At 37.6% G+C, this 27,779-nt stretch overlaps 1 protein-coding gene across 4 annotated transcripts in view; it reads left to right on the top strand.

Annotated features, from left to right (window-relative positions):
* LOC150095088 (REST corepressor 3-like) overlaps positions 1-27,779 on the top strand; it is a 207,022-nt gene that overhangs the window by 124,124 nt on the left and 55,119 nt on the right. For all 4 annotated transcript variants that reach the window (XM_090410972.1, XM_090410971.1, XM_090410974.1 and 1 more), the window contains 2 exons: positions 21,488-21,540; positions 25,205-25,366. In XM_090410972.1, coding sequence (XP_090267098.1) covers positions 21,488-21,540; positions 25,205-25,366 — 215 coding nt within the window. The remainder of the gene's footprint in view (positions 1-21,487; positions 21,541-25,204; positions 25,367-27,779) is intronic.

Here is a 27,779-nt window from a genome sequence, read left to right on the forward strand (position 1 = left end):
TACACAGTAAAAAGTGTTGGTCTACACTTGAGCGTAAATCAGGATAGGATAGGAATGTAGCGGTATATATTTTATTGTTTATTTAAGCTGCCTTTAACAAGATGCCCTTTTGCCCTTTATAATTATGTACCAGAAAGTATTGGAGAAGTGGCAAGGGAGAAGCAGAATTAGTTGTAAGAGATGCAGTAATTGTAGATGCATTAGCCTTATGATATATGCTAAAGGGCACTTGCTGAGAGATGCTTCTTGTCCCTTGGAGAAATTCTTTTTGCATTTGGCATCTTGGTTGTTTTTTTTATGTGATAAAACTGGTATAAGCAGGTTATTTGTGCATTTAGCAGAGATAACTGCAAAGTTTATTTCATATTCAACTTTTCTAATTCCACCATTTGTTTTGCTTCTTATTTTTATTCAATGATACTTCTTATGTTAGCCTGAGATATGTTTATTATATGAAGTGTCATTGAATAAAAATACATGCATTAATTAAATTTAAATTAAATAATTTATTTTATATATAGTTATGTCAGTTTCACTAATATAAGCCCAGCTTCAGGAATTAAATATATGGCTCAAAAACAATAGTAGAAGAAATTGGCTTTACAGCAACAGTTCTGATATTCAGCATTATTGAATTTTTAACCAACAATGTTTATATTTTCTTACTATTACATAAGAAGATTGGATAACATAAAGAAATTGTCCGAAAGCTATTATGATAAAACAACAATAAAAATTTTAACTATCTGTGTGAACGCATTATTATTATATGGAGTAGAGTCATTGGAAATTAATTTTTCCATGTCATGAGGTAGGCAGCCAAATTAAATAGTTTCCAAACAAAGTATTTGCATAAAATAATCAAAATATTTGTCCCACCAATATATAAAATTGATGAATTATATAAACAAACAATGCAAAAAAACAGTATTTTATATTTTATCAGTGAAGAAATAATAGATGTAGAGGGAAGTGGGATTGGTCATATATGGAATGGAGACGAAATTCCAAGAGTGGCTTTGACATGGATCCTGGAAGGAAACGAAAGAGAGAGAGAGGGAGTAAGCTGGCTAGACAGAAGAACCAGGGGTGGGGGAAAGCAGAATTAGTTATAAGAGATGGGAGTTGGAGATAACTGGAGGTAGTGAGTTTCAGCCTTATATGCTGCATGGCACAAAGAGCAAGCAGTAAGGTATTACATTTCATTTGTGCATGTATCACATTCTGCTGTTGGAGTTGAAATCTGTATAACTTGGTTTAGCCAAGATTTTTCATGTTACAGTGCTTTATTGGGAATTTCCATATTATGCAATCTTAATTTATTGTACTGGTTCAGTGTACCATGGTACCTGATTTTATCCAATAGATATTTTGAAAATTATTTCATAATAGTTGAAGGCCATGACAATATTGTTTCAATCTGTTTATTTTATTGTTTCATGACCTTCATGTGAGGAATATACTGTAAGGCTTCACTAATTCACATTTGTGTTATACATCACTAAAACATGTTTCCCTATTTGGACCTTTCAGTATGTTCCAAGATAGATTGTTGTTCACAGGATTTTCTGTCATAATGTATAAAAATGGCAATTTCTTATGCATTTCTATTTCTGTCATAAGCTGGATCTTAAATCTACAGTTGAAATAATGAACAGAGTTGTTTAATACTTTTATCCATAATGCCATTTTATCAGGATGTTATTGACATACTTCTGCGAAGCTATGGGTTTCAGAATAGTGTCTTTTACAAGACAAGGGAGCCCAGTAACTAGTCCATTCTTTTGTCTGTATATTGTATATTTTTCTCTTTTGTCGTTATATTGTATTTTTCTCTTGGATGTGATGAGTCTATAATTTTTTATGGACTCGTCACAACCAAACTAGTCAAGATATCTGTGGTAGCTGGTAGTATTTCTTTGTTTAACCAAATTCACCTTATCCTTTGCCATAACAGTGATCCTCCTCTATCTGAATATAGCAACTGTGCCAATTTAGAAAGAATATAATTAATAAACTCATACTGTCTGCTGTAAGTCTTTGACTGGCATACCTTCCTAAATTTCCTCATTGCAACTCAATTGTTACAGCAAGAATTTACTACAAAAATTATATATATATATATAATTATTCTTATCATTGATAATTATAATGACATTCCCACGATGAGTCTTTTGACCTCCATGGAGTCAAAAGACTCATCGTGGGAAGTCCCACTATTACACACACACACACACACGTACACACACAGTTCCTTATATTGTACTTTAAATACATTCATTGTCTTCACATTCACAACATTCTCATGCAATGCATTCCAATCATCCACCACTCTCCGTGCAAAAAACTTGCTTCTCACCCTGTTGCTCACACCTCCTTATACAGCTTCCAGGGATGACCTTGTTTTTCCCAATTCTATGTAAAACCTATCTACATTAATCTGGTAATAGCCCCTTAATAATTTATATGTCTCAATCATATCCCCTATTCACCAATCCCTGCAATTTGCACTTTCTCAATCTGTCTTTATACTTAACATTCCAAAGACCAGTTACTAACTAAGGAACCACCTTAGTTAGTATCTCTTTATCCTTTTGAAAACCAGATGACCAAATCTCTGCACAATAGTCTATATGTGGTTTAATCAGTGCCTTATACAATGGAACAATAACATCTTTACTTCTACACATCAGTGTCCTCTGCATCATTGCTATAATCTACTGTGCTGTCTTCAAGATTCTAGCAGTGTATTCCCAAACTTTTACGTCCTTGTCCACATCACTCCCAGATACCTCATCTTTTCCATCATTTCCTCCAAGATATTCCCACCAGTTGTATACTCTGCATCCCATCTTTGCTTTCCAAATTTTAAAATGTTACACTTTGCAACGTTTCAACCCTACCCACTTGTCCATTTAGCAAGCACATTCATGTCCTCTTGCAAAGCCACATCTGCTCCACTCCTCATAGTTCTCCCACTTTGCATCATCTGCATATCACCATTCAAACCCTCTTGATATCATTAACATGCAAGCTAAACAGCAATGATCCCAAAAAAGACTCTTGGGACACACCACTAGTAACTTTCCCCTTCTGGTATATTGCTCCTCCATACAAAACTTGCTGATATCTATCAGCAGTTTTTTACATAGTTATGCTAAAAAAATATGTATGCAGTTTTCTTTTGTATGAATGAACCTATGAAATATATATATGCAATTGTCATCCCATTTTCTTTCTACCCATAATGCAAAGGTCTTCCATAAGCACAACATAACCGTTGCCTTTAAACCAGTTTTAATGTTACAAGTGCTACCACAGTCTTCTTACTCTAGGCCCTTTGAAAATTAGTCAGGAATCTACAGAATCAATTGAATATGAAGATATATATGTTAGACAGACATCCAGTTATTAGCAGTCTGATCAAGCCTTATAGCACACCTTCAAGAGTAGACATTTATTGTGAAAGAGGTTTCAAAAAAAGGTCTGCTGAGATTATCAGGTCATGTAACATGCTGAACTGAATCAGGACTTAAGACATCTTGATCTGTGAAAAGCCCTAATAAAGTCTTGCATAAGAAAGATCTTGAACATACCAAGCCATGCAGACTTTGGTTACTGTGCTCACAATATAAGATGCATATTCATGAAATTTAATACAGGTTACAGACAAGATATGTTCCTGAGAAATCTTTAGGTCAGATTTTTATGTAATTCGGATCCCTGATGAACAGCACCTATATGATGATGATGATAATAATAATAGTATAATGGCTCATATGTGGCAATAATAATACAGTGTAATGCTGTAATAATAAATGTCCACTAGAGGGACTCGTGGTGTGTAGTGTTTGTTGAGAGCTCGTAATAAGATATTATTTTAAGTTATCATTGACAATTTTACTTGAATATTACGTAGTTTTGTTTGCTTTTGTATCGTAGTGTGTCTGTTTGTGTGTTTTTGGTGTTATTTCAATTATTAATTTGATAAAATACGATAGAAGTGTGCACATGGCTCCAGTAAGAAAGAAAATGGCGGCTAGTAATAACGGTTCGCCATCTTTGTTCAATAACTGTAACATAAAGGAGATTATACATTGCTAAATGTATGCTTTGCGGAGAGCAGTTGGAGTATGGCTAGATGATGATAATGGAGTGAATGTGTATAGAAAAATGTAAGGAAAATGAGGAATTAAAGTGTGTTTCAGGTCGTGAGTGTGATATTTTGGTCAAATTTCAGAATGTAGAAAATAGCGATATGATAAGAAATTGAGAGGTTGTACCAGAGAGCTTTGAGGACGAGAATGTAGAAAGTGTGAATAAAGGTATTAATACCGAGCAAATTAATGGTTTAACAGATAATAAAAAAGATGAGATAGATGTGATGAGTGAGATCGCGCTGTTGAGCGGAGCGATACATAGAGCAAAGCGGCAGGCAGCTGGAGCGTATGCACAAATGTCTACTGAGTGTACCAGCCAATAAAAAAAAGTATGATAGGAAAAATAAGAGTATGATTGTGAACGTAAATAAAATCAAGGAGCAAGTGCTGTATGGAGATTCATTAGTACGAGGTGTGATAGTAGATAATTTGACAAAATCGTACCAACCTGGTGCGAACATTAAGGATGTAAGTGAGTCTATTAGGGAGCAAAAGCAAAGGATTAAAGAAATGGTAGTGGTGGCAGGTACGAATGATTCAAATGCAAACCATCCATCTTGTATAGATCCTTTCGCCCATCGAACTCACTCCACACGTCCACAAATTCGACACCACTATAGTCATTTGCAATTATGGCCCTCCTTCTAAACTCTTCATTGTCATACCGTGGCAAAAGACTAATCATCCTAACTCTCTCTCTCTCTCTCTCTTCTCTTTTGCTACCTTAAACAATTCATTCGGGTCCTCTGTCATTTCCATTTTATCTCGTGTCGAATTTGTGGACGTGTGGAGTGAGTTCGATGGGCGAAAGGATCTATACAAGATGGATGGTTTGCATTTGAATGGATTCGGTGTAAGGAGACTTGAAAAAGTGTTGTTGAATGAAGTGGATGTGCAGAATCAGGGGAAGTAGATATGCAGACCTTAGGGAGGCAGTGAGTGTATGAATGAGTATAATATGCCCGAGCGAATAAGGACAACAAATCACAATGGGATAGTTAGTATAAGGCATCAAGGTAGGGATGGGACTAACGGGGGTCTGTAATTCATGTATACTAATGCTAGGAGTATTAGGAACAAGAAGGAAGAAGTTTTGGCCTTGGTTGGCACTTCCAGACCACAGGTTATTGGCATTAGTGAAACGTGGCTGACTGAAGATGATATAGCTAGTGGGATTAAATGTGAGGGGTATAGTGTGTTCAAGAATGACAGGGAGAATAAAATGGGGGGGGGAGTATTATTAATGATAGCTGATGAGCTGCAGCCAAGGAGAATAGAAGTTGAATTGCAGGATAGAGAAAAGAGCACATTTGAGGCCATTTGGTGTGAAATTGAGGCTAGCAGAACAAAATATAAAATTGGGTGCTGCTATAGACCAGGTGATGGAAAAGATGGTGGAGATAGTATGCATAAGCAAATAGAAAAAATGAGTGGAAGGAGGATAATTATTATGGCAGATTTCAACTATGGTAGCATTGATTGGAGGTAGGAGAGGACACATGGGAGGAAGGAAATGGATTTTATTCAGTTATTAAGGGATAACTATCTGAGACAGCATGTAATGGAAAATACTAGGGGTCAGAGAGTGCTTGACCTGGTAATTACATCTGAGGATTTGGCTGTAACAAATATGACCACATTGCCACCAATTGGTGAGAGTGATCATAGGGTCTTGACTTGGGAGGTGGCTAAAGGTGTGGAATTTACAATTAAGACATGGAATTATCGGGCTGGTAAGTATGACAAGCTTAGGAATTTGATTGGTTCAGTGCCATGGCATGTAAAACTGTAAGGGCTGGATGTTGATAGTGCATGGAAGGCAGTTAAGTTTTGTAGGAGGCAATGACTAACTGTATACCTAGAGTCCGAATAATAAATCAAGTAGGGATTAAATGGATGAATAACACCATTAAGCTTGAGCTGGAAAAAAAGAAACAACTGTGGAGAGAATTTAAGGAGAAAGGTGACCTGCAGGCACATGAACTGTATAAAGCCCAGGCCAGAAGGGTAACAAGTGTGGTAAGAAAAGCAAAAGTGGATTGTGAAAGAACATTAGCCATGCAGGCTAAAGAGAATCTCAAACAGTTTTTTCGATATGTCGCAAGTAAAAGAAAAAATGTGTACGGCAGATTGATTTTAAAAAATGCCGATGGTAAGGAGGTAACCAAATCAGTTGATATAGTAGAATTACCGAGTGAGCACTTTGCAAGAGTATATCATCCAGGTGGTGACATTGCAGAAATGGAAGAACTAACAGCTTATACGGGAATTGTGGTGAATGAATTGGAGGTGAATAGTCTATTACAAAACCTCAATGTCAATTCATCTGCGGGATTGGATGGTATACCAGCTCATGTCGTATGAGAAGTGGCTAAAGAATTGTCAGTGCCTTTGGCCATTTTGTTTAATTTGAGTCTCGGGTCTGGGTTAGTCCCAAGTGGGTGGAAAGAGGGGAAAATAGTTCCACTACATAAAGGAGGTTCCAAGACTGCTGTTGAAAATTACTGGCCGATCAGCATATCAGGAATTGTTGTCAAGGCCTCGGAGTAAATAGTCAAGAGGAAAATACAAGATTGGATAGATGAAAATGGGATACTCTATGGGGGACAGCATGGTTTTGTGAAAGGTAGATCATACCTCAGTAACTTACTCACGTTTTATAACACAGTGACGGCTGAACTGGATAAGGATAATGGGTTAACAGTGATTCTACTGGACCTTGCTAAAGCCTTTGATAGGATACCACATGGAATTCTAATCAGTAAACTGCAGCATATGAGAATGGATATAGGGTTGGTGAGATGGAAAGGAGGGTGGTTGATGGAGAGATATCAGAGAGTGGTTTATTCAGGAGTAGAGTCCAAAAGACGGCCTGTGACTAGTGGTGTGTGCCGCAGGGTTCTGTTCTTGGACTGCTACTGTTTAATTTGTTCATTAACGATATAGGAAAGGATGTGAGAGGAACTGTGCATCTGTTTGCGGATGATGCAAAAGTTAGGTAGAGCAATAGCGAATGATCAGGATGTCAACATTTTGCAGGATGATTTGGATAGTTTGGAGGACTGGGCTAAGGAGAATGGATGTCAATTTAATGTGGAAAAATGTAAGGTTTTGCATTTTGGGGTAAAAAAATTAGCAGCAGTATATCACATTGGTGGAACTGTACTCCAGGAGATTGACGAGGCCAGGGATTTGAGAGTGTTGGTGGATAGGGAGTTGAAGTTTAGGGGACACATTGCAAAAGTGGCAAAATCAGCTCATCAAATCACTCGGTTGCTGAAAAACACTTTAATGAGCAGAGACAAACAGGTTGTTGTTCCTCTGTATCGAGCCTTGATAAGACCCCATCTAGAAACTGTGCCCAGGTATGGGTGCCAGGGTTTCTTCTTGATGGGGAGGAGGTGAAGAGGATCCTGAGACGAGTTACCAAGATAATAGCTGGACTATGGAATGAACCTTATGAGAACAGGTTGAAGATTTGTGGGCTGCAGAAATTGGTTGATAGGCAGAAAAGGGATGATATGATTGAGACATTCAAATTACTGAAGGGTTTCTATAAGATTAATTCAGAAGATATTTTTCAGAATAGGACTGGTAGTGGGAGGACTAGGGGCCATCCATGGAAGATTGGAAGAGTGTGGTTAGCAAGGGTGTTAGAGCTAGGTTTTTTACTTGGAGAGTGGTAAATGAGTGGAATAAGCTGCCCGAGTCTGTTGTGTGTGTGCAGTGACTCTAAATGTGTTCAAGGTGAAGTATGATAGATACTGTGTGAATGTCGAATAGTTGTTCTTGACATGAATTTGGGTCTCCCTCGATGAGTCTAAGGATTCCTTGGAGCTGCCCGTAATAATAATACCCCTGTACTGTAATAATAAGTTACAGAAACTATTGTGCTCTTTCTTTTAATTCAAACAAACAGAAGATAAAAACAAATTCATACAAAAAGTTTAGATAGGATGCTTAGTAATAATTGAGGCTTTCACATGTTCCATTATTCTCACTTTATCCTTTATAATTGCTCCAATATTCAAGCAACTGAAGCCTAATGCTTTCCCAATGAATGATGCCTTCTGGTCTCTCTCCGAATGCTTAATTATTTATACTTTCATATCCATTGTAATCACTGTTCTCTTCACTGCAGACTCACCTGAACTTGCAGTAGACTTTTGCTTTGGAGGCATGGTCATAAGGATAATCACAGACTCACAAAATGGAATAAAAAAGTTAAGACGAAAATGATGCTGTGTGTAAGCGACCATATAAACAATGAGACCATCTGCTAGTGTAAAGATCCTGCACCAATGAATCACTTACGCCATGCGGGTTTGTTTACATGTGCAAAAGAAACTAGTTCCCAAATTATTAATTATCCTTATGGGATAATTAATAATTATCCCATAAGGGGAATATGGAACATGGGAGCCTTGAGATCCCGTTCATAAGTACGGAATGGATAAGTCGGGTTGTCCGTAACCCAGGGACTGTCTGTATTGTTAACTTAAGATGCAACAATATCTTAGAGCCAAATTGTCATTAGCAAGCTAATTTCTTGTGTTTAAATATATTTTCAGAGTTGTATACAGTATATAATATAATATTATATAACTCCCACAAAAAATATTAAAAATGGAACAAAAAATTGCAAAAAAGCGTAATGTTTTCAGAGTTGTATATAGTATACAATATAATATTATATAAACTCCCACAAAAAATATCAAAAATGCAACAAAAAATTCCAAAAAAATAACAAAAATATACTTCTCCCCCTGAAATAGATCAGAATTTATATAATAAAAAACACTTCCATATTAATTTCCCCAACATCTGGGACATTACTACATACATTAATAATGCACACCACTAAACACAGCATCAAAGCCCAATTTGTTATTCCGACTGGCATCCTCTATGATTATAGTTCACTTCAATTAAATCATGCCTGATAACATCAGAAAAAAGGATAGAACATGTACTTTTGTCAAATCTGACATTTCTTGCCAAAGGTTATTATAACATGGAATTCTCTCTCTATATGATCTGCTCTGCTCAAGATTTCCTTGCTTCATATTGTAGCCTTCATTTGTTGCCTTTACTGCTCTCTTAATTGAGATGAATATTCTGGCTGAACCAAACAGGTGGTCATCTTTCCTGGAGACTAATCTTCATAACTAAGACTGTTCCTCTTCTCTAATTTCACAGATTAAACTGGGAAAGAAGCTGAATTATTTACTATCACTCATGATCTAATAGAGATTGTTCATCTTCCAGCCAGAATACCAGATAATCCTCATCATATTCTCTCCCAACACTGGACCTTTTCTTAATCCCTTCATCCAAATACGCTGTGGATGTATTTGGAGGAAGGGACGACCTTCTTGACGACTCTAGTCATAACCTTATCCATATTTCCTATCCTAAAATTCAACCTTCTCCCATCCAATCTCAGATGCAGATTTCTGATATCTTGATTCAAATATCTGCTCTTACCAAATAATCAGAGTGAAGGCCTACATTCCAGTAAGGAATGTAGGCCTTCACTCTGTATACTTCACTGCAAATCCTCGGCCTCTCTCCAAACCCTGGTTCTCTAACAATGTGCAAGGTAGTATAAGATAAAAAGTCAGTTTATATTCAATGGCCCAAGTCAAAATTTTCAACTTCTCACTCACTCTGTACTAAAGGCTGAAACAAACAAGTAAAAAAAAAAAAGTCATCAAGCAATCCAAAGGAAACTTCATAAAGGCCAAATACAAGTTTGCTGTCCGATTAACTAGCATCTGAATTTTCTGTTAATCACAAAGAAGCACACCTCTTGGCATCTGTCTTTTCTCAAACTCTGGTATAGATGACTGAGGTTAAATCACCTCTTACAATATCATGAATTGCTCATAGAATGCCTTCTCTGATCTTTCATCAGAAGGGCTAGGAATGTCAGTCTCCTGGTCCAGATGGTATCCCACTATTTGTGCTCAAAATGTGCACTAGAATTAACTGCCATCCTGTTATTGCCTATATAAGCTGTCATATTCATTCTGCATCTGCTTGACAACACGAAAGCATGCCTTTATCCAGCCTGAAAATGGGAGATAAAAGTTAGCCATCTAACTATTCTCCCTCCCATTTCACCTTAGTACTCTTGAAAATGATGGTAAAGGCCACTGACTTCTTTCCCATTGGTTAATTAGTGATCAGCATATGGATATTGCCATTCTTGTTTTAAAATAGACCTCCTTGCTAACATTACCTACCTGTGCCAATTATATATTTGGGGTTGCTGCTAGAGGGCTACATGGTGTGTAGTATTTTCAGAGAGCTCCTGAAAGCTAAGTATAATTTTGAGCGAAAATTGGAATATTGGTTTAAATCTTAACGTAGTATTGTTTATTTTTGGTAGTTTGTTGTGTCTCTGTTATTTTGGTGTGAATTCCGTTTTATTTAACTTAGTATTTTAACGATACGTTTCATAGAATAGCACATGGTGGCAATGCGACGTAAGATAATGGTGTCCAAAAATATGACACCTTTGTTCAAAAACTGTAATGTGAGGGAGTTTGTCTAGTGTGATGTGTGTGGGATGTATGCATTCCCGAAGGAGGCTGGAGTTTGGATGGAAAATGATACTGGTTGAAGAATGTGCAGAAAGTGTAAGCAAAGTGAGGAATTGAAGTATTATTATTATTGTTGTTGTTGTTCCGGGCAACTCCAAGGAGTCGACAGACTCATCGAGGGAGGCCCTAACATCATGTCAAGAACAACTATTTGACATTCACACAGTATCTATCATACCTTGCCTTGAACTCATTCACGGTCGTAGCACCCACAACAGACTCTGGAAGCTTATTCCACTCATTCACTACTCTCCAAGTAAAAAACCTAGCTCTAACACCCTTGTCAACCACGCTGTTGCCCAGCTTCCATTCATGGCCCCTAGTCCTCCCACTACCAGTCATATTTTCAAAAATATCTTCTGGATCAATCTTATAGAAACCCTTCAGTAATTTGATTGTCTCAATCAAAGTATGTGTCAGGTCGTGAGATAGTTATGGTTGAAGAAAGCCAGAATGTGAATTGAAATAGTGGCTCGATAGGGAATTGTGATGTTGTACAAGATGGCAATGAGAGCGGTAATCAAAGCGAGAGTGAAAGCAACTATACAGAGAGAGAAAATGGTTTAAATGATGAAAAAAATGAGGAATTATTTGTAGGGAGTGAGATCACTAGGTTGCGCGCAGTGATACACAGTGCGCAGCGGCGGTTGGAGCATGTGCAAAACTCTTTCCAGAGTGCCTCGGCTAATGGAAATAAACAAGTGTAAGAGTGGGAGAGTTTCTGAAATGAAGGAAAGAGTGTTGTATGGTGACTCGTTATTAAGAGGAGTGATACATGGGAGTTTAACTAAATTGTACTACCGGGTGCGAAATTTAAGTATGTAAGCGAGAGTATTAGAGCGCAAAAACAGAGAGTGAAAGAATTGATAGTTGTGGCAGGTGAATGAATTGAAAGGAGATAAATTTTTTATGAGAGAGGACTTGAAAGTATTGTTAAAGGTAGCAAAAGAAAAGTGTGACAGAGTTAGGATGGTGAGTCTGTTGCCGGGGTACGACAGAGAGGAGTTTAGAAGGAGGGCCATAATCGTAAATAACTTTATGTGCAGGTTATACAGACGGTGTGGTGTGGAATGAGTTTGATGGGCGAAAGGATTTATACAAGATGGGTGGCCTGCATTTGAATGGATTTGGTGTGCAGAGACTGGAAAAAGTGTTGTTGAATGAAGTGAAAATGGATGTGCAGAACCAGAGAAACTAGAACTACCAAGGGGCGGGGGAAGTGGATATACGCACATCAGTGAGACAGTTGAGTGTAAGAATGTATATAATGTACCCGAGCCAGTACTAAGGAAAAGAAATCGGAATAGGATAGTTAGAATAACGCATCAAGATAGGGGTGGGACAAAGACCTCTGTATTTCACGTATACTAATGCCAGGAGTATTAGGAACAAGAAGGAACAATTTTTGGCCTTGATTGGCTCTTCCTGGCCACAGGTTACTGGCATTAGTGAAACATGGCTGACGGAAGATGATGTAGTTAGTGGGATAGAATGTGTAGGTTATAATGTGTTTAGGAGGGACGGAGAGAATAAAATGGGGGGAGGAGTGTTAGTGATGATAGCTGATGAACTGCAGCCAAGGAGAATTGAAGTTGAATTGCAGGATAGGGAAAAGCACTCATTTGAGGCTATTTGGTGTGAGATTGAGACTGGCAGAACAAAATATACAGTTGGGTGCTGCTATAGACCAGTTGATGGAATAGATGGTGGAGATAGTATGCATAAACAAATTGATGAAATGAGTGGAAAGAGGGTAATTATTATGGGGGATTTCAACTATGGTAACATTGATTGGAAGGAGGAGAGGACACATGTGAGGAAGGAAATGGATTTTATTCAATTATTAAGGGATAACTATCTGAGACAGCATGTAATTGAAAATACTATGGGTTTGAGAGTGCTTGACCTGGTAATAGCATCTGAGAATTTCACTGTAATGAATATGACCATGTTGCCACCTATTGGTCAGATTGATCATAAAGTCTTGACCTGGGAGGTGGCTAAAGGTGTGGAATTTTTGATTAAGACAGAGTATATGTGGAATTACTGTGCTGGCAAGTATGACAAGCTTAGGAGATTGCTTGGTTCAGTGCCATGGCATGTAAAACTGCAAGGACTGGATGTCGATAGGGCCTCCCTCGATGAGTCTAAGAACTCCCTGGAGTCGCCCATAATAGTAATAATAATAATAATATTTGGTTTAATCCTTTGTCCATGTGTAAGCAAACAAAGTTTGTGCCTGAAGTATTTTCAGGACTGGGGCAACTCGTGGTAAAGGTGGACTAAGTTCTGATCACTACTTGCCTTAGTATCTCCCACAAAGACAAAGCACATGTCTTTGTGGACATGTATAATTACTATTACTATTACGGGATACTCCAGGGAGTCCTTAGACTCATCGAGGGAGGCCCTAAACATCATGTTCACACAACTGTTCAACATTCTCACAGTATCTATCATACCTTGCCTTGAAATCGCTCATTGTCATAACACCCACAACAGACTCTGGCAGCTTATTCCACTCATTTACCACTCTAAAAGTAAAGAACCCAGCTCTAACACCCCTGCTAACCACGCTCTTGCCCAGTTTCCATGGGTGTATCCTAGTTCTTCCACCACCAGTTCTGATCTCAAAAATATCCTCTGAATTAATCCTATAGAATCCTTTTAGCAATTTGAATGTCTCAATCATATCTCCCCTTTTCCGCCTGTCAACTAGTTTCTGCAACCCACAAATCTTCAACCTGTTCTCATATGGTTCATTCCATAGACCTGCTATCATCTTAGTCACTCGCCTCTGGATCCTCTCCACCTCCTCCCCATCAAGAAGGAACCGAGGTGACCAAATCTGGGCACAGTAGTCGAGATGAGGTCTTATCAGGGCTCGGTACAGAGGTACAATAACTTGCTTGTCTCTGCTCGTCAAGGTATTTTTCAACAACCAAGTGAGTTGATGAGCTGATTTAGCTACTTTCGCAATGTGCCCCCTAAACTTCATCTCCCTATCCACCAACACTCCCAAGTGTCTGGCCACATCAATCTCCTGGAGTACAGTTCCACCAATGTGGTGTACTGCTGCTAATCGTTTTCACCCAAAATGCATAACCTTACAATTTGTCACATTAAATTGACATCCATTCTCCCTAGCCCAGAACTTCAATCTATCCAAGTCGTCCTGCAAAATTTTGACATCTTCTGCATTCACTATTGCCCTACCCAACTTTGCATCATCAGCAAACAAATGAACTGTTCCTCTTAGAGCCTTCCCTATAGCGTTAATAAACAAATTAAACAGCAGTGGTCCAAGAACAAAACCCTGCGGCACACCAATAGTCACAGTCCGTCTTTTGGACTCTACTCCTGAATAAACTACTCTTTGATATCTCTCCATCAACCACCCAGCTATCCATCTCACCAACCCTATATCCATTCCCATATGTTGTAGTTTACGGATTAGAATTCCATGTGGTATCCTGTCAAACGCCTTTGCCAGGTCCAGCAGTATCACTGTAAACCCATTTCCCTTATCCAGTTCAGCCGTCACTTTGTTATAAAACTTGAGCAAGTTACTGAGGCATGATCTACCCTTCACAAAGCCATGCTGTCCTCTGTACAGTATCTCATTTTCATCAATCCATTCCTGTATTTTTACCTTGACTACTTTCTCCAAGACCTTGACAACGACTCCTGATATGCTGATCAGTCGGTAATTTGCAACCATAGTCTTGGATCCTCCTTTATGCAGTGAAACTATTTTCCCCTCTTTCCATGCCTTCGGGACCAAGCCAGACCTGAGACTCAGATTAAACAACATGGTCAAGGGCACTGATAATTCCTTAGCCGCTTCATGCAAGACCCGTGCCGGTATACCATCCAGTCCCACAGATGTATTCACATTAAGGTTCTGTAATAGACTATTCACCTCCACTTCATTCATCACAATTCCCGTATAAACTAATGGTTCCTTCATTTTTTCAACGTCACCACCTGGATGATATACTTTTGCAAAGTGCTCGCTCAGTAACTCCACTATATCGACTGGTTCAGTGAACTCTTTACCATCGTCATTCCTTAAAATCATTTTGCCATGTACAGTTTTTTCTTGCTTACAGCATATTGAAAGAACTGTTTGGGATTCTCTTTTGCTTGCATAGCTAGTTTCCTTTCATAATCGGCTTTTGCTGTTTTTACCACACTCGTTACCCTTCTAGCCTGCACTTTATACCGTTCGTGTGCCTGCAGGTCACCCCTTTCTTTAAATTCCCTCCATAGTTGTTTCTTTTTTTGCAGCTCAAGCTTAATGGTGTTATTCATCCATTTAACCCCTACTTGTTTCACTATTCGGACCTTAGGTATACAATCAGCCATAACCTCCTGTAAATGCTCTTTGACCACTTCCCATGCTCTATCGACGTCCAGCCCTTGCAGTTGTACATGCCATGGCACTGATCCAAGCAATCTCCTAAGCTTGTCCTACTTGCCAGCACGGTAATTCCACATATACCCTGTCTTAATCACAAATTGCACACCTTTAGCCACCTCCCAGGTCAAGACCTTATGATCACTCTCACCAATAGGTGGCAACATGGTCATATTCATTACAGTCAAATTTTGAGATGCAATTACCAGGTCAAGCACTCTCACACCCCTAGTATTTTCAATTACATGCTGTTTCAGATAGTTATCCCTTAATAATTGAATAAAATCCATTTCCTTCCTCACATGTGTCCTCTCCTCCTTCCAATCAATGTTACCATAGTTGAAATCCCCCATAATAATTACCCTCCTTCCACTCATTTCATCAATTTGTTTATGCATACCATCTCCACCATCTATTCCATCACCTGGTCTATAGCAGAACCCAACTGTATATTTTATTCTGCCAGTGTCAATCTCACACCAAATAGCCTCAAATAAGCTCCTTTCACTATCCTGCAATACTTCAATTCTCCTTGGCTGCAGTTCATCAGCTATCATCAATAACACCCCTCCCCCAATTTTATTCTCTCCGTCCCTCCTAAACATACTATAACCTACACATTCTATCCCACTAACTATATCATCTTCCGTCAGCCATGTTTCACTAATGCCAATAACCTGTGGCCAGGAAGAGCCAATCAAGGCCAAAAATTCTTCCTTCTTGTTCCTAATACTCCTGGCATTAGTATACATGAATTGCAGTGATCCCTTTGTCCCACCTCTATTTGATGCGTTATTCTAAATGTCCCATTCCCATTTTTTGTCTTTAGTGCTGGCTCAGGTACATTATATACATTTTTACACTCAACTGTCTCACTGATGTCTGGATATCCACTTCCCCCTTTCCTTGGTAGTTCTAGTTTCCCTGGTTCTGCACATCCAATTTTCACTTCATTCAGCAACACTTTTTCCAGTCTCTGCACACCAAGTCCATTCAAATGCAGGCCATCCATCTTGTATAAGTCCTTTCGCCCATCAAACTCATTCCACACGTCCACGAATTCCACACCATCTGCATAACCTGCGCATAATGTCATTTGCGATTATGGCCCTCCTTCTAAACGTCTCTCTGTCATACCGCAGTAACAGACTCACCATTCTAACTCTTTCACTCTTTTCTTTCGCTACCTTTAACAATACTTTCAAGTCCTCTCTCATAAAAAATTTATCACCTTTCAATTCATTCGTACCCGCCACAATTATTAATTCTTTCACCCTCTGTTTTTGTACTCTAATACTCTCACTTACATCCTTAAATTTCGCACCCGGTAAGTACAATTTAGTTACACTCCCATCTATTACTCCTCTTAATAACGAGTCACCATACAACACTCTTTCCTTCATTTCGGAAACTCTCCCACGCTGTTTATTTACGTTAGCCGACTCACTCTGGAAAGAGTTTTGCAGGTGCTCTAATTGCCGCTGCGCATTTTGTATCACTGCGCGCAATCTAGCAATCTCACTTCCTACAAATAATGCCTCATTTTCTTTATCATTCAAACCATTTTCTCTTTGTGTATAATTACTCTCACTCTTTCTTAGATGACCGCTCACATTGCCATCTTGTACACCGCAATTCCCTATCAAGCCACTATTTTCACTCGCATTCTGGCTTTCTTCAACCATAACTGTCTCACAACCTGACACATACTTCGACTCCTCACTTTGCATACACTTTCTACACATTCTCCCACCACTATCACTTTCAATCCAAACTCCAGCCTCATTCGGGAATGCATACATTCCACACACATCACATTGAACAAATTCTCTCACATTATAGTTTTTGAACAATGGTTTCGTATTTTTGGACGCAATTATTTCCGTTAATTAATTTAAATACTAAATTAATTAACGGAATTTACACCAAAATCACACAGACACAACAAGCTACCAAATTTAGACAATATTATGTTATGATTTTAACATATATTCTAATTTCCATTCAAAATTGTACTTAGCTTTTGGGAACTCCCTGAAAACACGACCGTTCGCCTGGCCCTCTCAGGGCCAGGCGAACGGTCCCCATAATGCTATGCATTAAAGGAAGGGTCACTACCCAGACCGGTTTCATCCTTTATTGAGGTCTCATCAGTGGGAGCCAGACCCAGAGGTGGTGATACTAAGGTGGAAGTAATGCAGAAGTCATATCACCATATACCAGTTGCCAAAAGGTATCAACACCTTATTATTAAAATTCTCTGAATTAGAGATAGTTGATGGAAGTTTTTTCACTTGGCTATGTTACCAATTATATTATTATTATTATTATTATTCAGGCCTCCATGGAGTCAAAAGACTCATCGTGGAAGGTCCTTCCTAAGAACATAAAGTCTGTCAAGACTCATCGAGGCGAGAACGGTCAATGAGTTTAAGGAGTGGTATGATAGACTTTGTGTTTCTTAGGGGGGACCGCCCTCGATGAGTCTTGGTGGTGAGGTAACACAGTTTGCTCACAGTTTCCTTTCGTAACTTCCAGGGATGGCCTCTTGTCATCACTCCCTCCTTCAACCAAGTGAAAGAACTCCCCAGTGTCAACCCTGTAACCACCTCTCAACAGTTTAAAAGTCTCAATCATATCACCTCTCCTTCTTCTATCCACCAAACTCTGCAGTCCACACTCCCTCAGCCGATCCTCATAACCAAAATTGTACAGTCCTGAAACCATCATTGTCATCTTTGTACCCTTTCCACAGTTAATTTATCCCCTTCAAATCCTGTGGACCAAATCTGAGAACAATAGTCTAAGTGTGGTCTGATCAGAGACTTATACAACGGAATGATAACCCTTTTATCTCTGCAGGTCAGTGACCTTCTCATAATTGCAGCAATCCTCTGTGTTACCTTCACCACCTTTGCAATATGTCCCCTAAATTTCAGGTTTCTATCAATCATCAACCCCAGATCTCTTGTCTTCCCTACTTCCTCCAGTATAACTCCTCCCATAGAGTATGCAGCATCCCATCGATGTTTCCCAAACCTCAAGACCTTACATTTTGCTGCATTAAACTGATACCCCCCATTCATTTGCACATCTGTCTAGCTTATTCAAATCCTCTTGCAGGGCTACCACATCTGCACTATTACTAATAATCCTTCCCAGCTTGGCATCATCCACAAACAACTGAATATCACCATGCAATCCACTGGCAATGTCATTGATATAAAGGTTGAACAATGTAGGTCCTAGTACTGAGCCCTTTGGGACCCACTTGTAACCCTCTGTCTCCTTGAAACTGCTCCACCATACACAACTCTCTGATACCTATCAGACAGCCAATCCTGAATCCAGTTGACCAATCTGACATCCAGACCCATGTGTTGCAACTTAAATATCAGCTTATCATGTGGCACCCTGTCAAATGCCTTTGCTAAGTCTAAGAAAATTGCAGTATATGCCTTTCCCTCATCTAATGTTCTTGTGACTTTATTATAAAAGGCTATCATATTGCTAAAACAAGAGCGCCCTTTCACAAATTCATGTTGACTCTCACAGATAACACTACCCTCATCTGCCCAGTGCTGTATACGGTCCCTCACTACTTTCTCCAAGATCTTAACAACTACTGATGACACACAGACTGGTCTATAATTAGACATTTCCAGTCTGTTACCACCCTTATGCAATGGCACTATCTTACCTTCCTTCCATTCCCTGGGTACCTTTGCCAAAGCCAGACTTTCATTGAAAAGCCAGGTTAAAGGCACTGTAAGTTCCCTAGCACATTCTTTCAAAACTCGTTGTGAAATACCATCCAGTCCCAAAGCTTTATTGACATCCAGAGTTCTCAGTATCTGAAACACACACTCTCCTCCTGTACCTCTAAACCTTGAACCTGCCCTATCACTCTAGCATTAAAACTGACTCCTCCTCCAGGATGAAATACTCCAATAAAGTGGTCATTGAATAATTCCACTATGTCCTCTGCATCAGTCACTCTATTCCCATTTTTATCCCACAATATCATTCTTCCACAGTCATTTCTCCTCCTACTGGCCACATAGCTATAAAATTCCCTAGGATTTTCTTTGGATCTTAGGGCCAATCTCCTCTCATATTCCAGTTTCGCTTTCCTTACCACACTAGTCACTCTTCTGGCCTGTGTCTTATATTCCTCACGTATCCTCTCTTCACCTGTCTCCTTATATCTCTTCCATAGCCTCTTTTTCACATGCAATTCCTGTTTAATATTGTTTGTCATCCACTTTACTCCAAATTGTGTCCTCTTCTTCACTCGTGGTATACAACTTACCATTGCTGCTAACAAATATTCTTTCACAATTTCTCACGCACTAACAATATCCCGGCCTTCCAATTTCTCCCTCCATGAAACTTCCCGAAGTTTACGTCTAAGACTATTATAATCACCTGCATTATAATTGCACATAAGTTCCCGTCTCTTTGATACTCCTGCATGTCTATTCATTTTCCAAGTCAAAACCATATGGTCACTCTCTCCAACTGGTGGGAGAGATGTCATCTCAGTTATTATCAACTCTTCTGATGCTATAACCAAATCCAAAACTCTTGAACCTCTTGTTCCCTCCATTACATGTTGCCTAAGACATTTGTCCCTCAAGAATTCTAGAAATTCCATTCCACTATTGCTACATGCATCTTCCTCTCTCCAGTTTATACTACTGTAGTTAAAATCTCCCATAACAATCATTCTTCTTGCACTTGCCAAACTTAGCTGTCTAAACATCTCCTGGTCCCCATCCTCCGTGCTCCTGGGTCTGTAACAACACCCCACTAAATATCCTGTCTTACCTACCTCTACCTCACACCATATGCTCTCAAAATCATTTGTCTCACTTCCTTCCAAAGCCTCCACTCTTAGAGGACATAGGTCATCTCTTATCATAAGCAGTACCCCACCACCACGCTTTCCCCTCCTATCCTGACGAAAAATGCTATACCCAGCGACTTCTATTCCTGTTATTATATCCCCTTCTGATTTATATCTCCTTCAATAAATATGGTTTAATCCTTTATCAACACATCTGGGTCTGGCTCCCACTGATGAGACCTCAATAAAGGACGAAACCGGTCTGGGCAGTAACCCTTCCCTTAATGCATAGCATTATACATGTCCACAAGGAGATGTGCTTTGCATTATGGGAGATACTAAGGTAAGTGATCAGAATTTACTCCACCTTTACCACGAGTTGCCCCAATCCTGAAAATACTTCAGGTGCAAACTTTGTTTGCTTACACTTGGATAAAGGATTAAACCAAATATATGATTGGTAACATAGCCAAGTGAAAAAACTTCCATCTACTATCTCTAATCCAGAGAATTTTAATAATAAGGTGTTGACACCTTTTGGCAACTGGTATATGGTTTTCTGCATTACTTCCACCTTAGTATCACCACCTCTGGATCTGGCTCCCACTGATGAGACCTCAATAAAGGACGAAACCGGTCTGGGTAGTGACCATTCCCTTATTGTATAGCATTATACATGTCCACAAGGAGGTGTGCTTTGCATTATGGGAGATACTAAGGCAAGTGATCAGAATTTACTCCACCTTTACCACGAGTTGCCCCAGTCCTGAAAATATTTCAGGTGCAAACTTTGTTTGCTTACACTTGGATAAAGGATTAAACGAAATATATAATTGGTAACATAGCCAAGTGAAAAAACTTCCATCAATTACCTACCTGTGGTAATGTTAGAAGGCCACTGAAAAGTTTCACAAAACTAAGTTTCTCTTAATCATGTTCTCCATTTTTTCTCATGTTCTCATTTGAATTTCAAGAAATTCAAGACTTTCTTCTTGGGTTGGATCTTCACATCTGGCTTATCTTACTTTTTTTTTTTTTTTAAATTTAGAACACTACTACTTCCCTCTTTTTCTCTCTCTCTGTCGTCTTAACACTGTAAAGCTCAAATCTTCCCAACTTTAGAAAATTGTTCTGACATTTGAGGCAGTGCACCCAAAATCTCACTAAAAATCCTTGATTTCCCTTATAGGTACTTTCATGGGCTTTGCTCCAGTTAACATTGTATAGTAAGTAGCTTATATGCAGCTATATTCCAGTATCGTGTTTGAATCTGATCCTGTATTTGTTGTTAATAACAGTCACATTGGATCAGTTAAATATATAACTTTTGCTAATTATTAAAGATTAAATTAGATGATGAATGTTACAACTTTTGGATACTGTTTTATAGTCTTGAAGCACAAATTAATTTGGTAATGCTATCTAATTAAAATATATTTTTCTGTTTCAGTGGATGAGTATATCACTTTGGCTAAAGAGAAATATAATTATAATGTTGAACAGGTATGTATCTAGAATTGATATAGTGTTAGATTAATGGCTATAGCCTAACATATATTTTTTACAGCTTACATTTATTATTTTTCACTTTTATCATAAATTGACTATTTGCAATTTTATGTATGGTGGTTTTGTTCTGATACATCAATATCATAACAGATAATCTGTAAGAGCACAAGAGGCAGAAAATTATCAAATAAATTTTTTTGCTGTGCAGTTTAATGGACACAAATTTGTTGTGTCCACTAAATTAATAGCTAACATTCCCACTTTGAATCGTGCCTGTAGCACAGTTGTTAGTAATGATGATGCTGTCTTTAGTTAGAAGGACCTGGGTTCGAATCCTGTTCAGGATGCAAGGAACCTTTATAAGGACATCTTACCTGAAGGTGAGTTACATCCTGTCTCATACAGAGTTCTCAATCCACAGGGCCTTCCCCCACACAAAACACACAAACTTGCAAGTGAATACACATATTGACTGACAGTGATAAAAGTAAGCTATCAGATTTGATGGTCCTAGCATGTAGATAAAAACTTGCAGGTGCTGTCCCAGAGCTTGAACATGACATATTTTTAGATGTCAAGTAGACACCAATCAAATGAATAAAAAATTTTTTGTTACTTTCAGCACTTTTACAATTACTATAATTTGATCAGAGATGCGAGACCCCGCAACACTTCTGCGCATGGCAGAAGAAGAATCCATTCCGATAATAGGGTAATCAATCAGCCCCGTTTTGTGGGATGAGTTTGTTTATTATTATACGTCAGAAAATTAGCTTTTCTTTTATGAACATTCTAGTTTTTAAAGTTGGAACTGTTTTGCTTGTATAATGGTTGGAAAATTTTATGTATAAAGTGTGTGATTTCATGTGTTGAAATCACACACTTTTTCTTCTCTCCCCTTCAACATGAATTGACTCTTCTTGGCACTGTGCCAGCTATAAAAATAAAACAGTAGATTTACATATACTGTTCTGTTTTTTGTTTGTCTCATATAACGATTTTTCACAAACCAGGAAATATATAATGATTTTTTCTTTTCCAAAGTTTATACTTAGAACTGCTTGAACAACGTAAATTACTGCCTGCACCATAAACATATGGCCACATGCACATTGCATTGACAGGCTTTAAAAAAATTTTAAATGTGAATCTCACCCTTAAAAAGTTGAAAATCATTAGGTACGTTATTTTAACCTAATAACTATATAAACATATTATAAATTATAAATAAAATTAATTCAAAATTGGAGCTGCTGCTTGATCTTGCAGTTCTCCCAGAGATTCTCATTTAAATGCTCTTAAATATATGATGACATCAAATCTTCCAGAAAAAAAATTTATTATTTGGTACATATTTCTAAAAAATCATTGCATCTCATAATTTGCAGTTTCCTTTTGACAAGTTTGAAAGTCATTTTGCTGATATAAGATCCTATGAAAAAGACATAAGAGCTTGTTTGAGAATCCATTTACTTCTATGGATTCTCAAACTGAAAACTACAATACCAGTGTGCAACTTGAAATTATTATCTTCAAGAGCCAAAACATGGTGCAGAAACTACTTGAATTCTACAAGGCCTTCCATTCTGAAGATTTTCTGCCAATAAAAGGAACTACTATAAAAATGGCTTTTTTTCAGGTCAATGTGTGTTTGTGAGTAAATTTTTTCACCCATGAAATCAAATAAATATCTAAAAAAAATGGGCATCTTCATCCATATTGAGATTTGGTGTCACATTTCAACTACATTTTGAATAATTAAATATCCAGTTTCAGTTACCATCTTAAATGTTAAGTTTTGTTCAGATGTGATCCCCCCCCCCCAGCCTATATATTCCTCACTGTTGGGTAAAAAGGCCTCTCCCATTGCAGGAGGGTTGGGTGTACTTTTCCCATGGTGACTCATTCCATTTTGGGAGAGTGTTTATACACTTGTATGAATGAATGTATGAAGGTGAAAGACAATCACAAACATCCATGCCCACAGCAGTATTCAAACCTGCAGCCTTTTGGCTGGAGAGTAGATACACTGAACCAGGCCAGCGATTGTGTATTGCACTTAATAAAATATTTTAATATTTTCGATTTTAGAAGTATCATTGTATCCTGTGCATCTCAGTAGAAGTGGCGTTTGCACTCTACAGTGGTTAACCACATGACGAAAGGTGTTCGAATTTAGTCGCCAACTAGAGAAACTTTTTCTAAGCCTTTTCTCGACCGGTTCCGGAGTTGGTCGATCTCTGGCATGGGCTAGCAGGTTTTTCGTCCTGTAAACTCAAGAAAATCGGCCGTCGAACCCACACTATTTCAGACATTAAAAATATTGTGTTAGGGTTAGGGACACCAGATGGCAGCACTTACTAGCAGCCGCCTTCACTGAATGCCAATTAATTAGTGATAGCCTTGGGCCAGCTATCTCTGATGGGCTACCAGTGGAGATTGAACTGCCCACTCAGTCTCCAAAAGTTACATAGGGCTAAAAACTGGCCTTGCCTACTCTCTCTCTATGGGAACAAAAAGGCATTAGCTGATTTTTTTTTTTTTTTTTTTTTTTTTCCATTTTATTTATATATTCACCTTGCTATTGAAATGCAGTAAAGTAGTGATCCTTTTCAGATTGTAAATTTTCTAAAGCGAACATTTGAAAGCAACAGTAACATATGTTTTTAAAAAACAAAAGTAAGTCATGTAGGAAGTGTGACAAACAAAGATTGCACCTGAAATAAATTCACAACTAGGCTGCTTATAACTTCACATGAATTGCCTTCTTATCCCATAATGCAAAGCACACACACATTCTTTCGGACATGTATTTCACATGCAAACTTTGTTTGCTTACACCTGGATAAAGGATAAAACAAGAATACAGTTTCTTGGCAAGTTTAATCTAATATGCAACCAAGTAAAAAAAACTGCTCACATATATATCTAGTCCAGAGAATTTTAATAATAAGGTAATATGCCTTATGTGTGCCCAGTGTGAAACTACTACCCTGCTGTGGCTTGAAAAAAGTTCCATAATTGATCTCTAGATCAGAAATTCCATATTATCTTACCATTAACTCATTCAAATATACTCGTGTATGATAGGTTTACAACCTTTTGTAAGTGGGAATCCAGAAAATGAAATAAATACATTTTTTAAAAAATTAATTAAAATTGAACTAAAAATGTTTAAAATTTGCTTCTCGGTGTTATGAACAGATAATACTGAAAAGTGTTTTTCAGTATTATCAGTTACCAACCCATAATATATTGCTGTGTGTATATTTTTTAGAAACTTCTATCCATTACTGGCATGCAGCACATGTATGTTTGGTAGGAATGATTTTCCTGTGTATTTGATTTGTGCCATACTATTTCCAAGACAAAATTCCTCAAAAATGTATAAGCCACATGTTTTTTGTAGTACTGGTTAGATCAGATAAATTATAGTCATGGCTGTTGGCTTTCTGACTATGCTTTCCTACAGTAGCAGATCTTTGAGTAGCTTCAAAGATTAAGTTCAAAGGGAAAATATATGAACATATTTTTAAAAAATAATACATATGATGATCTCGAAGAATTTTGTTTTCCTTCAGCTTTCAATAAGTGTTAATTTTATGCTTAGTAACTTGATCAGTAAGCATTTTAACTGAATTATATACTTCTGTTATAGGCACTGGGAATGTTATTTTGGCACAAGTATGATTTGGAAAAGGCAACAGCTGATCTACCTAATTTTACACCTTTCCCTGATGAATGGACTGTTGAGGATAAGGTATTATTTGAACAAGCCTTTCAGTTTCATGGGAAAAGCTTTCATAAAATAAGACAGATGGTAAGTGCTACAAATCTTTTTATTTTTTAATTGATTTGGATAAAAATTTTTCTATTAATTATGTCTGCTGCTCTGATAAAAGTCTGTCTTAGCACATCCCTCCAATTGCAAGAAACCAGATGTGACTGTTTTAGCTAGTAATGCTACAGCTGAGTAACTTGGCATCATATAAATGTTATGATGATGGGTAGTTAATTCATCTTTGTCATCAACTATGGTTGTCAAAGTGTATGTCATATAGCTGACTTACTTTTTTTTTGTGGGATGAAAAATGCCAGTTTCTGGGAAGAAGAAAAAATTCCTGCCTCTGTATGAGACTGGCTAACTTCCTTTGCTTGAAAAGTACTTACAAAGACTCCTCATTCTAAATGAGTCGAACCACATCTTTTTACATAGGTTGGAAACTTTGATTAACCAGGTTAGAAACATCAGTTCAAACCTTGTTGTAACCAGTTGAGCTAATGAAAACTATTTCTTTACTATGCTTTTCCTTTAATAAAGATAAGGATAATACTGGATCTGGTGTAAGTGCTTTGAAAAATAGTAAATTTTGCAACATGATAAAACAGACAGAAAATATATAGAAAGAATGTAATTATGAGGTTTTTTTTTTTTTCTTTTTCTTATACTGGAGGCAGGAAAAGACATTAGAAACCTGAAATTTCGAAAGGTGTTAGATTATATGATATTCAATCTGAACTGCTTAAATATGGTGGAAAAAAAAAAACTTAACCTATACTACATCTTTCAGAAGTCTTGGCTAGCAGGTTGAATGTGTCTCATTCAAAATTTGCATGAGCATACTAAGAATTTTAAGAAGGGACTAAGAATTTGAAGGTTTGTGGAATCTTGAAAAAACATGAAGTGTCAAGGGGAAGAAGTTGTTCTACACTTTAAAATTATATGATGTAAATGGAGCATTATGTTAATATAAACTATAATTATAGTTTATATTAACATAAATTTATAATTTATAAATTATTAACATAAATTATAATTTATATAAACATAAATTATTTCTAATTAAGTTGCAAGATATGCAGCAAAATGGTTGATGTTTAATTAGTTATATATTAGGGCACTTTGTATATGCATTTACAGTATATGGCCTATAGAAGATCAGTAGTTTGCTCAGATATCATTTCACCCTTGATGCCAAACAGTGATACATGAGAAACGTCAGATGTATCGGATGGAAATAATACTTAAATGTCATTTGGGTGAAAGTGTTGTACATGTTATTGTACAGGGGTTAAGCATGCCCAGTTCTACTGTTGGTAATTGTATTGAAGTTCACAGGTGATGAGCCAAGTATATGACCATGTATACCTAAAATATTGAGTGACAGGAGCTGGCATTCCTTAAGAAGGCAAGTTATATCTTACCTATAGAGCCTAGAGAATTCATGTTTGAAAATGACAGCAGCCACTAGGCATCTCTTAGGCATTTCTGTAACATGTAAGTATATTCTTTGTTAAAAAAAAAAGCTCATGCAATCAGTGAGCTTTCGTTAACAACAAGGAATGTATATTGTCATTTCGCATGAGCTAAGGGACACAGAACTTGGACCATGTAGCCAAAAAATGCTGTTTTACAGGTTATTAAGAAGTCCTAGCCAAAGCATCATATGCATACTGGCATTCTAAAGGAAATTCACTTCATTATAATAGCAGGCACTATTATAATGACATCACTTAGTATAGCAAACTGTTGAAAAGTCTTGACCTCATAGTCAAAATGCTCAACTAGAGAAAATCCATTATAGCAAACCATCCAGAGTTTGCTGCTATAATGAGAGTTGACAGTAATTACTTTATTCAAGGATAACAAATATATGTTTGTCATTCAAGCAAAGGCAAATGAATGTTTGCATAATCATATTTACTGAATTCCATTGGTTTATCTTCAGAGCCCTGGTAGAAACTGAGAACATGTTATTGATTTGTCGAGAACGCAGATGTTGTAGCAAACACACTCAGTATGAAAGTCCTATCCATAATAATGCTTCATAGTATAAACAACATCAAGAGAGAAAAATATACATTTATTAAACTAAACTTACTCATATTTTGCTAGTTTTCTACCCAGCATCAACAGAGCACCATTATAACTGAGAGGCACACAGCACTGAACTAAGCAGTTGTTGAACCCGTAAAGTTAATTTAGAGATATCAGGCACATCTCAAAATGACAGTCTCCCCATTCTTTGGTAAATTAATGCAACCATTATGAATAATCAATGATGCCTAAGCCTTTATATATGTATGAAAAGTCCTGACCAAAGGTCCATAGGCAGAATTCTCTGCCAAAGGAAATTTACTATAGCTAACTGTCTGCTATAAAAAGTATTCCTGGGCCATATAAGTTTGCTGTATTGAAGGTCGACTAGTTGGTTTATTCACTGTTAGTTGGA

The sequence above is a fragment of the Typopeltis vanoorti genome, chromosome 21, assembly GCF_054136105.1.
Source record: "Typopeltis vanoorti isolate ZY-2024b chromosome 21, IOZ_Tvanoo_1.0, whole genome shotgun sequence".
NCBI lineage: Eukaryota > Metazoa > Arthropoda > Arachnida > Uropygi > Thelyphonidae > Typopeltis > Typopeltis vanoorti.